Genomic DNA, 16,966 nt, shown 5'->3' on the forward strand with positions numbered 1-16,966 from the left:
GTTGAACCCTATGGAATTGTCAGTATTTGACCATTTTGACCTATAAAAATGGCAGTTTCGTATAGTTCAACATAGAAGTGTTTGCTAAGTATTTTTAAATGAATGTCGCTTGTTTTTACATTTAAGACCTCTGCCTGATACAAAAGTATTTACATATATAAATTCAACTAGGTTAAAAGTTATGCATAATGAAAAATAGGCTAAGTGACACTGTAATTGGTAGTTATCGTGTCTGGTTGGTAAAATGATGTGGTTTTTTTCCCCTTTCTGTTTTTCTGTATTTCTTTCCCTTATATATATGCTTATATAGTAAGCACAGATTACTTTTATAATAGAAAATAAAACCTTTTTTAAAAAAGGAAAAATCTGTGCTTTTTTCTAGTTCATGTAATTTATTTAGAAATTATTCTTTATTTCTTCTTTTCTTTGCAAAGGCAAGAACCATGGTATTTTATAATAAGCATGGATTTTAGAGCCAGTCAGATTCTCTTAGTTGTGTGACTTAGGCAGACTGTTTAATTTGTCTGAGGCTACTGTCCACATGTGTAAAATGGTAACTCATTTAGTCTTCACTGAGAGGTAATCATTAACATGTGACATACCTAGAATATGTTACTTTCCTTTCTCTGTTTTCCTAGCCCAAATCCTGCCTTTCATTAGGGCAATGTAATTCTGACCTCACACTTGTTACCTTAGTAATTTTGTAACTATACCGCTTGTTTTGTTCCTTTTTCTTTTCGTTAAAAAAATTATGAGAGTAAAGTGTATAATGTGTTATTTATATAAATAACAAATTTTAAGTTACATGCAGAATTTGCCTAATAGTGACATTAATGACCATTTTTGTTTGTTTCTTATTTGAAGAATATCAAAGAATATTCCAACAACTAAAGATGTTGAGCCACTCCTGGAAATAGATGGAGATATAAGAAATTTTGAAGTGTTTTTGTCTTCAAGGACCCCAGTTCTTGTGGCTCGAGATGTAAAAACCTTTTTGCCATGCACTGTAAATCTAGACCCCAAACTACGGGAAATAATTGCAGGTGGGTGTTAGTAATAAATTTACTTTTTCCTCTCTGCAGCACTGAAGGCTTTTCCTGTTTCTGACTTAGCTGTGTAAGTTTCTCCTGCGCTCCATGAAACACCAAGAAATATTGAACCAAGCGCTACACAGGAGAATTAATGAAACTGCAGATTGGCAGTCTGATATCTTTTGGGAATGCTAGGAAAATGCTGTTTGTTAAATTGACCTTTTTATGTTTCCCAGCCTACACAGCTGAAACTTCTTTGGAATCAGGTTCCTTTTAACAGTATAATCACCACTTTAAGATGTCAGTCCATTGTAATTTTTCTGTCACCAGTCTTCTGTCTTTAATAGGGATCTCTATCCAGAGGGGTAAGAAAATCTATATCACTTGTAAAATTTTAGCTTAAATCTATGGACTAGAACTTGAGGACAGTGACATGAGGATTTTGGAAAAATTTAAGTTCTTGAGGCACCACTGTATGCACATGAACACACACAGAACCTTTGTTGAAACATACTATCTTTTGTATGATTGCAGGTGCTCCTGACCCACCTTTGCATTTTCCAGGAATTATGAAGAGAGAGCCTTATACTCCAACATTCTTTGTTTAGATACCTGTTACAAGGCTGTTGTCAGAGGGGTATTTTGTGACTATGGAATTGTTTATTGTTATTGTTCAGAGGTGGATGAGACATATAGTTTGCAAACCCACAATCTTAGCTAACGTTATATTTACTACACAAGTTTGAATTATTAATAATTAACAAGACTTTATGAGTCACAAGAACTGTTAGAATAGCACAAATACCTTGAAAAGTCAGAAAAAAATGTATAGTTCTGGTAACTGAGGAGAAGGATCCAGATGTTGGTGACTTTTCAAATGGTGAAAAAAAGCTTTTATGCAAAGTAGTTGAGTTTCTCTTGCTAAAATGTCTATGGAGTATTCAAAATTTCCTGTCTACTTCTGTAACCAGTTGAAATCCTTGGCAAGAGCGATACAGTCATGTTTCTATGTGGTACCTAAAGGAGGAAATGGTAATTGGACTAAATAGTGATGTTCTATTTTCTTTTGCCTTCTGGGGTGTTGTTTAATCTTTTAGATGTTCGTGCTGCAAGAGACCAGATTAATATTGGAGGACTTGCGTATCCCCCGCTACCTCTGCACGAAGCTACCCCTAGACCACCGTCGGGCTACAGTCAGCCTGCGTCGGCCTGCTCTTCTTCCACCTCCTTCAGTGCCCCGTTTGGAGGAGGGGTTGTGTCACCACAGCCTCATAGCAGCTATTACAGTGGTATGACGGGACCCCAGCATCCGTTCTACAACAGGGTAAGCAAGTGCTAGGAATCTTAAATTTTAAGAATTTCTTCCAGGGAAGTATTAGAAGTTTTCTGCTAATGGAGTCTGTTATTATTTTAAAACTGTACTTTAGCTTTAAAGACAAAAAGTGTTAAGTTTGAATGCAGTATGATTTTTTAAAAATTAGAAGAATTTTGAATTTTAACGGTTCTAGATCTCAATTGAGTCTGAATATTAGAGATGCTTTTTGCTTTTATTTATTATCTTAATAAGAAAGTGAACTCTATGGGGTCAGCAGAGACTATCCTATGCTTCAAAGGGATCTGTTTTTCTATTTGTTTATAAACAAATATTCCATTTGTTGTATCTTGTATAATAATTTATATTGGCGTTTAAAACAATGATAATTTTTATAGTAGTTCAGTAAACCTATATTTAATATGTGTTACAGCTTTTAAATGTGAGATAATAATGGGAAATACTGCTGGTAGGACTCAGGTGCTGTTGCCAAATAATAGCCAGTTTCTAGAGTTTTATTTCAAGTTATCTTCAGTCATGTATAATTATTTGCATAGTATAAGTATGATAATTTTCTACTTCAAAAGATGAGAGCACAATTAATTATCAGCAGTATTCAGACCCTATCAAGTTTAGTAGGTCCAAGCTATCCTCATTTTAATGGTCTTAAACACTAATATTTCCTATAGGAAAATGGAGCATCTGCTCTAGTATTATACTTTCTGGAACTGTACTCTAAGATCCCTTGCAGTTTCTTTACTTTTGTTGTCTCCCTCTTTAGTCTAATTTGAGAAAATACAGGGGCTATTATTCATAGAAGCCAAGTGCATGCCTAAATAAATTTCATATAAGCTAGGAAGATAGAGAAATTTGAATAAATGTGGCAAAGCAGGAATTCTAAAATTTAAATTTTCCAGTTTTTGAGAATTGCCAGCCATGTAAGTTATTAGGTGTACCATTTATAGAGGTCCTGTGAGTGTTATTCCATTCTTTTACTCAAATAAGGAGAAAAAGGTGGAATAATAGCATTTTATAATGTATTTTATCCTTGTAAACTTTAACTGAGTGGTAGGCAGTGTGAAATGCAGGTTTTTATTTGCCAGTCTTAAAAGCTGCTATAATTTTTCATAAAATGGTTCAATTGATAATTAGATGACAGTTGAAGTTTTGAGACCAAGAATTTTTTTTTTTAATATTAAATTACCATACCATCTAGGTGGAGACCTTGTGTTCACTAATTTCACATGAATAACAATGATGTGATGCTTTAATATCGTTTTATTATTTTTAAAACATTTAAAAATTTCTCATGTTTTTAGATCTAGTTATTTTTTGCTCTAGTTATTTGAGGTTTTTAGTCTGAAAGTTAAAAGCAGAACAATTTTCTTAAAATGGCAGGAGTGAAAAAGGTAAGGGAAGATGTTACATCAGTGTAATGAAAGTTAATATGTTTTAATCTTTATTTTTAACCCATATAATCTGATAGCTCCTGTTTATATGAAGCTGGATACAAATAAATGGTATAGTTATAGATCTCCTCTAAACAATGAATTCCCCGTTTAAAAAATATGCTTGCTTATTTAGGAGACAGAGTAAAGTCCAGGATATAGAATATAAAGTAAACTCTAGGAACCTAGAGTAACAATATTCCTGGAATCCATGTTTAGGAGGTTCTCATATAATTCAGACTTTCTTTGGTCTTACTTAAGGCTAATCTTTTTTTGGTAAAGAATAGTATTCTATTGAGATTCTATTTTGCTTTTTTTTTTTTTATGAGAGTGTGAGTTAATATTTGTAAATCACTTAGAACCTGACACATGGTAACCCATAAAAATGTTAAATGTAAAGAGAAACTCTGGTGTCAAGTTGTAAGGTACAAAACTTTAGTTGCTTTTTAAAAAGCTTTATTAAATCAACAATATAAAAATTTAAATAATATGTCTAAAGTTTGGGCTTGGTATCTTATAGAATATGAGTGAGGCATTTTTTCTTTTGTTTTGTCACTTGCATTAAAAACTTGGAGTTGTATTTTATTGGTTAGTTTCATTTGCTACATCTCATTTTGCTTTGATTTCGGTAATTGTTTTGTTACGTGTTTTCTCCATAGCCATTCTTTGCCCCTTACCTTTACACGCCAAGGTACTACCCTGGCGGCTCCCAACATCTCATCTCACGTCCATCAGTAAAAACGAATTTGCCCAGAGATCAGAGCAATGGCCTAGTAAGTATAAAAAAGCATAACTAAAGTATAACTCTAACATGAAACATAGTCAGCATTAGAAGTTTGCTTATTTCCTTTCTGTAGTAAAAGTGCAACTTATTTTATAAGTAGTTTTAAGAAACATAAGCTGTTACTAACACAAAGTGTATTTTGTTTTCATTTCTGGTAAATATCTATGAAAGGAAAGTGACTTGCAGCGTCAGGAAGTAAATGATGAGTTGTTTACAACCAGAGTTTCTGGCCAATAATGTTTGTTATCAAACTTTTAAAACTAAACCTTTACATCTTCTAATTTCTGATTTCTTTTTAAAGGACATACATATATGGTATCTGTGTCTATCTATCTATATATATGCTAGCCCTATGGTATAAAAATTAGAGGACGTATTGAAAGAACATTTTGATTGAATAGCAGAAATTAAATAGAATCAGGGGAGTATTCAAATATACTATTAACTCTAATCCGAAACAAAATACATTTGTGCCTAAAATTTTAGGTGTTCCTGATGATAAATGTGCGTTAACAATTTAAAAAAAAAGAAATTCCCTGTTAATGTATTTTTTAAATTAGGAGGCAAAAGCTATAGAACTTAAACTGTTACTTAAATTTTAAAATATTATGATTGAAGGAAAAAAATCTAATCACGTCCAGGTGTCAGTGTTATATATTATTTTAGCATCATGTTCATTCATCATCCTTGTTTGGCTCACCCCTTCACCTTTTACCCACACTCTTGTTTTGTGTTGTTAGGAGGTTATCAAGGAGGATGCTGCTGAGGGGCTTTCTTCACCCACAGGCTCCTCGAGGGTAATGGAGTGTAGTCTTGTGGTGTGGAACGCGAGCATCTCCCGCTTCTGCAGCAGAAACGACTGTCTTAATCATGACAGCAGTTCACTAACTGTGCATCTGCAGTGTGATGGGCAGCTGGTGTAGAGTAGCTGAATACTAATAATTATAGTTCACGGATTAATTAAAAAGCTAATGTTTAACTTTACCCTTCATTTCCTCCTGCTTTTCCCCTTTTTCAATGACATGGGATGGTTTTTGTTTTTTTTTTTTGTCGTCCAATAAGGAAGGGGTTTTTCCAGCAGCCGTCAGGAGCATTCATTTGATGGTGTTCCTTAATGTTGGGCTTTATTCTCACACTTGCCTGTTTTTCTGAGGCCTGCAGTTGGTACCACACATGTAGAATAGGTTTGAAAATATCTCCAATCAACCTTGAGACTGAAAAAAGACATTATGAGCTAGATGGTATAGACCAGGAATGGATCCTTAGTGGCTTGTGCTTAATCTAGGTGCCCATGCTTAGTGTAAATTCAGTACTACTACAGTGCTACTTTTCTTTATCTGTATACAGTTGATCCTTAAACAATGCAGGGGTTAGGAGCACCAAGCCTCCTACCAGCCTAAAATCCTAGCAGTCTAAAATAGAGACTGTAACTTATAGTCAGCCCTCTTGCGGAAGTAGTTCCCCCTTATCCGTGGTTCTGCACCTCCAGATTCAACCAACCGCAGGTCGTGTAGAACTGTTGTATTTACCATTGAAAAAAATCTGCGTATAAGTGGACCTGCACAGTTCAAACCTGTGTTGTTCAAGGGTCAACTGTATTTATTAAAATAAAATTTCCAGATAAACAGAGCTAGTACAGCATGCAAAGGGAATTATTTAAAAAAAATTTTCCTCCAACACTTTAGGATGGGTATCTTTAAAAAAACAACGTTTGTAGGAAGTCTCTTTGTTTATTTATTATTCAAGGCTTTGTACTTAATAAGAAATACATTTAATGTGATGAGCCATAAAATCTTCATTCATTCAGTCAGTGTGGAATTTAAGAACCCAGTTTGTATCTTAAGTTCTGTTGATTTATTTGCAGAATGTTATGCCCATGTAAACATGATCAATTTAATCTAAAGAAATGTAGCATAGCAGTTAGAATTACTCTGGTGAAATATTGCATCCTGAATTTATGCATAATTTTTAACTTAAAACATGCATTTGAATAGGCAGTAGTTTTTTTTAACTTTAATTTTCTTTGAGTTAATATTAGTGAGATAGGAAGAGAACCATTTTGGTGTTTTCATTGAGGAGCTGATGATTCTTTTTAAGTCATTAACATTTTAGCTGAAGTGTTTGAGAGACTTCAATTATCCACGAATGATAGACACAATAAACCATAGTAATTCTATTTGGGTGTTGGGTGAATATTTAATCCATGGATCATTGCCACTATATGCAAGAATGACTTTTAGTTTAGTCGGAGAGCCTTTAATACATAGTTTCATGCATGCAATGCAATTCTCTAAGCTAAAATTCCTCCGCAAACTTTTGATCAAAGTTAGATCCTGTGAAGAATTCGATGGTCTTAATGACAGAGACATGCTGAAGTAGTAGCTGTTCCCATGCTTAAGGACAAACACTTGTGAGTAAAAGGTGTCTGTAATTTAAGGGACCAGTGAAGGAGCATTAGGCACATTTTAAAATGAGTCTTTGGGGAAGGGGAAATAATGCAATTCTTAAGAAGTGTTTATGCAAGCGCAATAACGAAGAGTAAAAATGCTCTGAATATATTAGTGCCTTTGTTTAGTAAAATAACCATACTATTTGCTGTTTTTTTAATATTAAAAGGTAGTTTTGTAATCTGCTTAGTGAATAGTAGTTGCTTCCCAAGCCTTCTTTGCTTTTAAGAAATTAACAATGACAATAGCATGTAAAATTTATTTAGAAGTAGACTAGTTCAAGTAGACACTTAGTTCAAAGCCGTGTTAAAAACAGCGGTGGAAATGTGGAGAAGTATCTATACATGAGAACACTGTATGGGATTTTTATAGCTGAACCAACGAAGAAGTAGTTAATATAATACAAAAGTTTTTTTAGCCCTTCATGGCTCCTGTAGTTTTCCAGTACTGTAGTAGAAAACGATATGATTTCTGAGATAAGAAGACTGCAGGTGAGCTCATCTCTGCTCATTCATCTGTCTCCTGTATGCAACACTTGATGATAAGAGCTGCTTATAGATAAGTCAGGAGCTACGCGAACATTTTTGGACAAATCGTCTTGTCATTATGGACACAGAATAATGAGTTTAAAAAAAGAAAAAACACCAGAAAACCAGATCATAGAGAGTTAACCAGCTCTCTGTGGACTTTTCAATATAGGTGGTCCCATCTTTTTTTTACCTCAAGGAATTTCTCATAAACCTTCATAAAGCAGAACCTTATGAAAATAGTTGAGTTTTCTCACATTAAGGAACATTGTAATGATTGTGACTTGTGAAGACCAGCCAAGGACTTAACAGATAAATTATAGAGATGTCCGAGTGTCTCACTAAGGCGAAGACATAAAATACAAGCCTCTGCGCTGGCTTTTTTCCACTGTGATTTTATAATAGAGAAAATATATGCCAAATCTTGTAAAACTGAAAAAAATATATTAACTTTGGGCCCAGGATATGATCCCCAGGATATTAGAGCTAGAAAGGACTAGTGTTTTTCAAACTTTCAAAGCAGAGAAGCCTTTTTTAGAAATGAAATCTTAATGAGAATTCTAGTTTACAAAACCAGTGAAAAAAGAACTCTGGCCCCCCACCTGGGACTTGCCTTCCCTCTGAGGGATCCTCAGAGAACGCTAGGACCCATGGTCTAGTCCAGTACCACGGTGCAGACTTACCTGAGGCTCACAGGAGGGGAGCGCCAGGTGCAGAACTGGAATCCGTGTGGCTGTTTCCATGGACCGTTCCTCATCACCATGCTGCCCTCTTTGCCCCTGTTAATACTAAGCATGACTTGGTCAGGTACTTGGTCATTGAAGTTAAATAGGCCCTGGTGATTAGCTCTTTGCCTCGGAGAAATTACTTAACCTCTCTGATACTCAACTTCCTCATCTGGAAAAAGGAGACCTACCTCACAGGTCTGCTTTAAGGATTACTCAGGCTTCGCATACTTTAAGTACTTAATAATCATTATTATTACTACTGTCCCAAAGACCAAATTCCATGGAGCTTTAAAAAGACTCAGAAACGAAAACCGTTTTGTGTTAAGTAACCTTTTCTCAGTGGTGGGAGTAGTGTATAAACACTCCAGTCAGTGTAGATTAACTCAGCCTTTTATCTGTTGATGCTTCTCTGGCCCAAAAGGTGGTTTGATTTCCCTAGAATCAGTTTGTTTTCCTAGAATTTAGGAGGATTTCCAGCTTATCTGAATGCTCCAAATATTTTACAGTTTCGAAAGCTTCCCAGGAGAATTTTACTTGGTGCCTTTACCTTCTTTCAGTCCAGGTCCCACTAGGAAGTAGTGGCATTCAGATCATTCTGTGACCATGAAGGGAAGGACCCACCAAGGAGCGCCTGCCTCGAGCCAGGTCCCCTCAGTGGCATTTTGTTGTGGTCTTTCAAAGAGTTGTTCCTATGAGTGTTGTATTCAGTCTGTTTTTATTTAGGTTATGTTGCTCATGGTGGTAACTGTGTTTCCTTGAAAAGCATTTTTTCGAAGGAAGGAGTGATAGAGCATTTCTTTATCCTTTTATCCTTCCTTGAATTATTTAGCATTGAGTCCTTCAGATGCCTGTTTGATCATCCACTGGTTCACTGTTACACTGGGATGTGGCAGTGAACTAAACTGATGGAAATCCTGCCTTCTTGGAGCGGATGGGTTTGAGGCTGCCAGGCGGGAACGATCAGTGTTGCTACCAAGTCATTCTTTCCCGACCTCCTATGCCGCAGGGGTTACTAGATACCTTTAGATAGCTTCATTTGGATCAGCTACCTCACTGAAAAGTCATGAAAATAATTGGCACAACGTTTAATTGCGGAGAACTTCAGAGTTGCAGAGGCAGTGTTAATAACAGTATCCTGCCTTACAGTGTGCTGTTACTTTTACTTTTAGAGATTGATGAAATTTACTGAATTAATAAAAGTCTTAAAAATGAAGGTCTTGGTTTTCATTAAACCGGATCCAATTGGTGGAGTGACCAAGTTAAAAGGGAAAAAAAGATGGGACTCAACTGTAGATCATTTTTATTTCCACCACTGGTTTAGAACTCATAACGTGTTAAACAAATATATGTCCAAATCAAGCTGTCTCTCATCGCTCAGGAGCAGACTTGGATGAGAAAGCTAAAGATGCCGTGGGTAAGGCAGGGTGCGTTTCAGGTTTCATTTAGATGCAGGCTTAGGGCGGGTGCTCTTTGCCAGCAGTCAGCACCTTTTCTCAGGAGGTTCACTCACACTTTCTAAAGCATTTTAGTAGTGCACTTTTTTATTGATCTGTTTCAATTTGGAAAAGTTTTAACATATTTTTTCTCTAGTAATGTAGTGAAAAATTATATTCACTTCCAGCTTCAGTCTTTGTGCCAGACTTCAGCTCAAGAAAGCTTTTTTCCTAAACAATAAACTGCAACTAAATTGATTGAGATATTATCGAAGAAGTGGGATACTGCAGTAAGGATATCATTGAAATCCTAGAGTACAGTTAAAAGTTAAAAAATAACAAAATCGTGTCCTGAACTTGTTTTTTTAAAGATTGCCCTTTATATGTGGTGTTAAACCTCATCTGTCAACTTTGACTTAATTATTACTGGGTTGGCCAAAATGTTCGTTCGGGTTTTTCCATAAGATGTTATGAACTTTTTGGCCAACCCAAAATTTCTCATGCAGTTCAAGTCTCCACAGATATACATAGTAACTTTCTAAAAAACCTACTTATAATACCGTTGATATGTAAACTAGAAAACAAGGTTCCCATAAGGTACTCCAGATAATGACATAGTAAAAGAAAAACATTGTAAATTAACTTTGACTCAATATTGTCAATTATCTATAGATTATTTTAACTATTTTAAGAATGTTTACCACCAACCTAATTTGTACAGAAGAATAATTAGTAGCAGTGTGTCTGCTTTGAATTAGAGTTTTAAAGAACTACATCAGTAAAATAGTTACGTTACTCACAGTATGCAAATAGTTTTCACTGTTATATTTACGATTTCTTGAGCTGCAAGGCTCTTAGGGCCTTTCTTTTCAAATGGTATTTTAGTGCATCTATTACGTGCCACATGCCCAGTGAAACAAACCCCAAATTTGAAAAGTATATCTCTGAATGTTAACTATAGTGTGGCTAGATAATATTTTATTTTATGAAGTGAGCATGTGAATTCCAAGTATTTAAACCTTATTATTAAATTGGCCTGCAATTAATAGTGGCAGTTTTTTATCAGAATATTTAAAAATTAATTTTAAACGTGTACATAGTAGGAATATTGACTTTTTGTAGCAAATTTTATTTACTTGGTTTTCTTGTTGAATGTATGGCCCATGATTTATTCTTTTAAGAGAAAGAATATAAAATTTGAGAGTACAATTTTAAAATTACCAAGCACATGTTAATGACATGAAACTACTGTGTGTGTGTGTATGCGAGTGTTCCTTGCTTTGTGTTGCTGTAGAGGTGGTGTGTTCAAAGTCATGGGAAAGTAAGAGGAGTGACAAAAGTGCTGCCTGTTTTTATTACATATGTGTATTTGATGTTTTACTTTAAGCTTGTGTCCTTCATTCTGTTTTATTCCTTCCTTAAAGCCGTGTGACTCTGGGTTTAACAAACAGAGACAGGTACAGAAACTTTCAGTGAAATCTTACTCACTTTTCTTGTTTTAGACTATTAGAAGCAATCATTGGCAGCTTCATGCTGGGCTGTTTATAAATCTGTGCTCATTTTGGTGCCTTGGGTTTATTTTAATAGCTGCTTTCAGCCTTGCATGGCTCTCATTTCTGGCTAATCAATTCTAAGCTTGTTTAATAAATTTACCAAAGATGGTAATGTTTCAGAGTGTAACTTTAATCTACTTATAATATAAAATCATATAGTTATATCAAAGTAATTTAAATCTGTCTTGTTGTTAGCTTTACTTTGACCCGGAGGAATTCTGATTTGTATGTATTTTGAAGTTTATATTTAACAGTTTAAACAAACTAACATCTTCTGCTTTCAATCTTCTGTATTAGAAAAAAAAATTTTTAATAAATTGTGATGTATACTGAAGTGATCTTTTCTTGACTTGTAACAATTAAATTTGAAGTAAGAATGCATGATAAGCTTTAAAGTATTACCATTCTTTGTATTGCCAAAGTAATGTAATTTGTTTCCTATTAAGAATTTACATATTGAGTTACTGAATATGCTTTTCCCTTATCACTTTTATACTCTTTCTCCTTTTTATAAGAGTTCCATCTAAAGATCATTATTTTGGCTACTAAGATTCATTTGGTTTCAAAATAATTTTATTATATATGATTATTTTAGAAAAGACCTGGCAAGTAATCACTATTTCTCTTTTATTCAAAGAAGCATATTGTAAAGTATTGTAATTTATTGATAATTTACCCCTTTTCTTGAGAAAACCCAACTCACAAATAATGAATAGTCAGACTATAGCTTTGATGGAATTATAGGGATATCCATTGTGTCTTTTCTTATAGCTTCTCAAAGCCATTCAGAGATAATATATATTTTCTACATAATTCCCAATGAGGGACAAAATATGTTTTCAAGTGATAAAATGTAAAAGTTTTGAAGGATCATGAAAGTAAAAGAATGTGGAGTTTTTTGTTTTAAAGGAAAAGGGTAGTATCTTTATTAATGTGTCTCCATTGCTGAATTCTCAGATTCCTTTAAGATACTCTTCAACATTTTACATCCCTCCCCCGCCATGCAGACAGAGTTAATCTGTTCCATGTCTGTTATACTTGCCTTTTTTAGCACAATCAGAAATAGAGTTTTTTTGTGATTAAAAACATTTTTTTTCACTTTAAAATAATTTTAGACTTCAAAGGTACAAAAATAACATTCCCTTAATGTTAGCATCTTTCCTAACTGTAGTATATTTCTCAAGAGCAGAAGTGAAAATTTGTACAATACTCTTAATACAGACTTTATTTGAACCTTACCAGTTTTTCCACTAATGTCATTTTTCTGGTCCAGGATTCAATCCAGTTGTATTTTGTTATTTCTCCTTAGAGTTCCCTAATCTGTGACAATTCCTCAGTCTTTCCTTGTCTCTTATGACCTTAAAACTTCTGAAGAGAACTGATCAGGTATTTTGTAGACGGTCCTTCTATTTGGGTTTGTTTGCTGTTTCCTAATGATTAGAAGATTATACATCTTTAGCAAGAGACCCACAGAAGTGATGCTGTGTCCTTCTCAGTGCATCATATTTGAGCATCTGTGAGGGCCTAAATCTTCCCACTGGTCATGCTAATAACCTCAGTTGTGTGGTTAAGGTGGCATCTGCCAGACTTCAACACTGTGAAGTTTTATTTTTCCCTTTGTAGTGAGTAAATATTTAGGGGGAGGTACTCTAAAACTCTGCAAATATCCTGTTTCTCCTTATACTTTTGCCCATTACCTTTAATGTCCACCAGTGCATCTTGTGTACAGCCACTCTTGTGGTGTTTTCCTGATGGTAATTTTCTGTTCCCTCTTCTGCATTTATTAATTGGAATTCTATAAGTAAAAGCTGTCTCTTCCTCCTCATTTATTTACTTATTCAACTTTTTATTTATATCAGTATGGATTCATGGATATTTTATTCTATGAATTATAATCCAGTATAATCATTATTTATTTTGGTGATCAGACTGTTTGTGATTTTTCTAATCAAGAAAATGTAAACAAGTGTAAATGTACCCAGAAGGAAGAGCTAGGTTGAGGAATAAAAACATTTGAAAGACAGTATTAAAGATCATTTAAAAGATAAATATTGTTCAGCAATAAAAAAGAATGAAGTACTGATCCATGCTATAACATGGATGAACCTTGAAAACATACTAAGTGAAAGAAGCTAGTAATAAAAGGTCACATATTGTATGGTTCCATTTATATGAAATGTCCAAAATAGGCAAATCCACAGAGACAGTAGATTAGTGGTTGCTAGGGGATTGGGACTAGGTGTTGGAAGGGATAAAGAATGACTGCTAATGGTACAGGATTTCTTTTTAGGGATACGAAAATGTCCTGAAGTTGATTGTGGTGATGGTTTCACAGCTGTGTGAATATACTAAAAGTCATTGAATTGTACACTTTTAATGGGAGAATTGTATGTGAATTATATCTCAAATAAACCTGTTTAAAAGAAAGAAAGAAAAACAAAACAAATATGGTTATTAAAAATTCATAGAAAGCAGTTTAAGTTTCCATAGTAGATACTGGATAATTAACACTTTGAATATTGATTGGCTATACTCATCCAGGCAGAAAATAGAACTTTGTATAAAAATATGAAAACTAAATTCTGGAAGTACTAGTGTTTTGCTGTTAGTATTTTTGAAGTAATTGAACCTCAGACCATATAATATATGGCATGTTTTAAATTTATATTTAATTGAAAACAAACTATAAATAAATGTGTTTTGTGCAGTATATTCCAAGGCATTAATTTACAAATTTTTATGGGACTGTCTTACACTTGTAAACTTGCTAAGACTCCCTCTCATAAAATTACTGCCTCACTGTTCAATATGGTCTCATCTCCTAGCTGTATTTATATTTATATGTAATATAGGTATATTTTGTTTATATACTATGTGTGTATATTTATCAGTTCATAATGGAGTATTATGTTACACTTTCATGTTACAAATCATGTTTAACAAGTAGCTAACAGGCATTTTTGGCTGTCATAGTCTACCTTGGTAATGATAAAAGAGGCAGTAGAAAATATAAATTTACACATACTTGAGGATAGGATAAATTGTATTTATTTTAAGACTAGATTGACTGGTAAACAAGACAGGTCATTTGGAGCGTTTTCCTCTATACTAGTTGGTTTGTCTTCTCTTTATTTTGCTTATAGTTTCTATAAAATCTTTAAAAATAGACAGTTGCAACAAAGAAAATAGGAAGTTATAAGACCTGATAAGTTAGGGTTCCCATCCAAATCTGCCACTAACTAGCTATTTATTCTGTGACTTCGAAGCCAGAACTTACCTCTCTGTAAGCCAATGTCCACATCTGTAATTGAGGAGCTTCATATACAGTTGGCCACAGGCAAATACTTCTTTAGTATGTCACCATTTTCGGAAAATATTTTTCTTCTAAGTAAATACTAGATTTATTATTTTGACTTTCCTTTTAAATGAGACCAAATTTTTTTTTTTGCGGTATGCGGGCCTCTCACTGTTGTGGCCTCTCCCGTTGCGGAGCACAGGCTCCGGACGCGCAGGCTCAGTGGCCGTGGCTCATGAGCCTAGCCGCTCCGCGGCATGTGGGATCTTCCCGGACTGGGGCACGAATCCGTGTCCCCTGCATCGGCAGGCGGACTAAATGAGACCAAATTTTAATGGATCATATTTACTTCCACATGTGTTAAGAAGTAATACTGTTGTTTCATATTTACATGATTATTGTATAGATTCTTAAGGGGAAGTTTTAGATCCCTTGGGTATAAAATATGGTCACGATCTGAAAACTTCAGATAGTTAATAGTCGTAGACTGTTAAGGTAGTCTGTAAAGACATTTAAAGCTGTTTGGTATAGGCACTTTTAAAATAATTTCATAGATTTACTTTTTGTATTTTGTAATATAGGCATCAGTAATTCCCCCCATTCCTTTTCTTTTTTTAACCCCCTGTCCTTCTGTTATTAAGGGCTACACCCTTCTCTCTTGAGGTTTGAAGTTAGGCTCTCTTGCATTTGGCCTCGGCTTGGCTCGTGGAATGTTCTGTCTTCTTAGAAAAGTGGTTTTGATCAGGCTGTATCTGCTATAATAAAAGATACTTCTTAAGGTGTAACGGTAGCTAAATCTGTTCCCTAATGGCATTTCCCCATACGGCACACATTCGCTGTCTTTACTTTAGTTTGAAAATATATTGTTAATCAGAGTACTTACAGTGTAACTTCACAAGTTCCTCTGTCACATGACTGCGTATATCTGACATTAAATGCTATTCATACATGTTTTTTCCACAACTTATCTAGGGATCAGGCCCAGCCTCAGGAACAGTATCCCTGAATTCAATGAATGTGGATGCGGTTTGTGAGAAACTGAAGCAAGTAGAAGGGCTGGAGCAGAGCATGCTGCCTCAGTACTGTGCGACCATCAAGAAGGTGACCAGCACGTTTCCCCGCTGACTCGAGACAGGGCTGAGGGCGCCAGCGGCGGGCCTTGTGCACGGCGAGCGCTTTGTATTTAGCTTCTCAAAGACGAGTTCTCTGTGGAAATGGGAAAGCTCTAGGTGGAAACAGGTTTCTTACTATTTGTATCCTAAAATTGCCCCTTTATCCCTTAGTTTAGAGATGGATAAAAGAAAATAAAGTGTTGTATGACAACGTTCCTGTAAAATGATCTAATATAAGGGGGAGTTCCCTGGCGGTCCAGTGGTTAGGCCGTGGTGCTTTCACTGCCTGGGTTCTATCCCTGGTCAGGGAACTAATGTCCCACAAGCCACGTGGCATGGCCAAAAAAAAAAAAAAATCTGATATAAGTCAAAAATGCTTTGATGAGAAGTACAAAGCTCTAAAGGATTTCACGTTAAGATTAACAATAACTTATATTTCCAATATGCAACATAGGATATTTGAAGGCCTTTTATGTTACATTTTCTTTAATTATAATATTTATTTGTGACTTAATAATTATCCAAGTAAACCGTACTTGCTTCATTTTCCTCCAATTCTCACTTTCATGTCTTAGAGGACTTCTGATCATGTCCTGTTTGATAATACCTCAGAGGTTTGGGTTTGCAAGGCTAATGCATTTGAGGAAGTTTATTTCTTCCGAGATCTTTTCTTGCAATTCCGATAACTACCACGAACCTCGGATTTTGAGGAGGCTTCCCATCTACAAGGCTAACCCAGTCCCCATTTTAACAGATACTTCCACTAAGTTATACTTTTTCTATCAGAGATACAGTGAAGGAGAACATGAACAACAAGCCTGTAATATTTACATACTTTAAAGCCTGGCATCTAATAAGGTTTTAAAAGAATTATGAGCACATATACCATTTCACTGATCTTAAACTGTGTTTGGTCAGAAAGGTTCGGATAATGTTAGTTTTCTCACCGATCTAGTTAGTGTTAATCCGCATATGCGAAAGTGTTGAGCACTGCCTTTCCAAGGTACAAACCTGACTGTCCTCAAGGCAGCTTGACGAGCATCAGGGAAGAGGGAGGTCTCCACGTGAACCCTTTGTGGGGATTTGATTTCCCGCAGGACAGTGGTTCTCTCCCCACTCAGCTCTTTACTCTCAGGCCTTGGCTGTTTGAAGCCCATCGCAGCAACTGGTTTCTTAAGTGCTGCTAATCTCCTTGCCTTTCCACAGCAGGACGTCTGCCGTAGGCTTGCCCTGTACATTCTTTTCTTCAGAATTAACTTGGAAACTGAGCATTCTGTTGGTTTTAAACCCAGGTAT

The 16,966-nt window shown here is 35.2% G+C and overlaps 1 protein-coding gene across 1 annotated transcript in view; it reads left to right on the forward strand.

The window, feature by feature from the left end:
- Positions 1 to 16,966, forward strand: part of KIDINS220 (kinase D interacting substrate 220) — a gene marked incomplete at its 3' end in the record, with an annotated part of 96,252 nt that overhangs the window by 72,599 nt on the left and 6,687 nt on the right. Inside the window, exons 23-29 of the mRNA XM_079720697.1 lie at positions 865 to 1,043; positions 2,129 to 2,355; positions 4,451 to 4,564; positions 5,316 to 5,372; positions 9,656 to 9,691; positions 11,135 to 11,167; positions 15,531 to 15,659. Coding sequence (XP_079576823.1) covers positions 865 to 1,043; positions 2,129 to 2,355; positions 4,451 to 4,564; positions 5,316 to 5,372; positions 9,656 to 9,691; positions 11,135 to 11,167; positions 15,531 to 15,659 — 775 coding nt within the window. The remainder of the gene's footprint in view (positions 1 to 864; positions 1,044 to 2,128; positions 2,356 to 4,450; positions 4,565 to 5,315; positions 5,373 to 9,655; positions 9,692 to 11,134; positions 11,168 to 15,530; positions 15,660 to 16,966) is intronic.

Source organism: Hyperoodon ampullatus (assembly GCF_949752795.1).
Source record: "Hyperoodon ampullatus genome assembly, chromosome: 15".
NCBI classification, from domain to species: Eukaryota; Metazoa; Chordata; class Mammalia; order Artiodactyla; family Ziphiidae; genus Hyperoodon; species Hyperoodon ampullatus.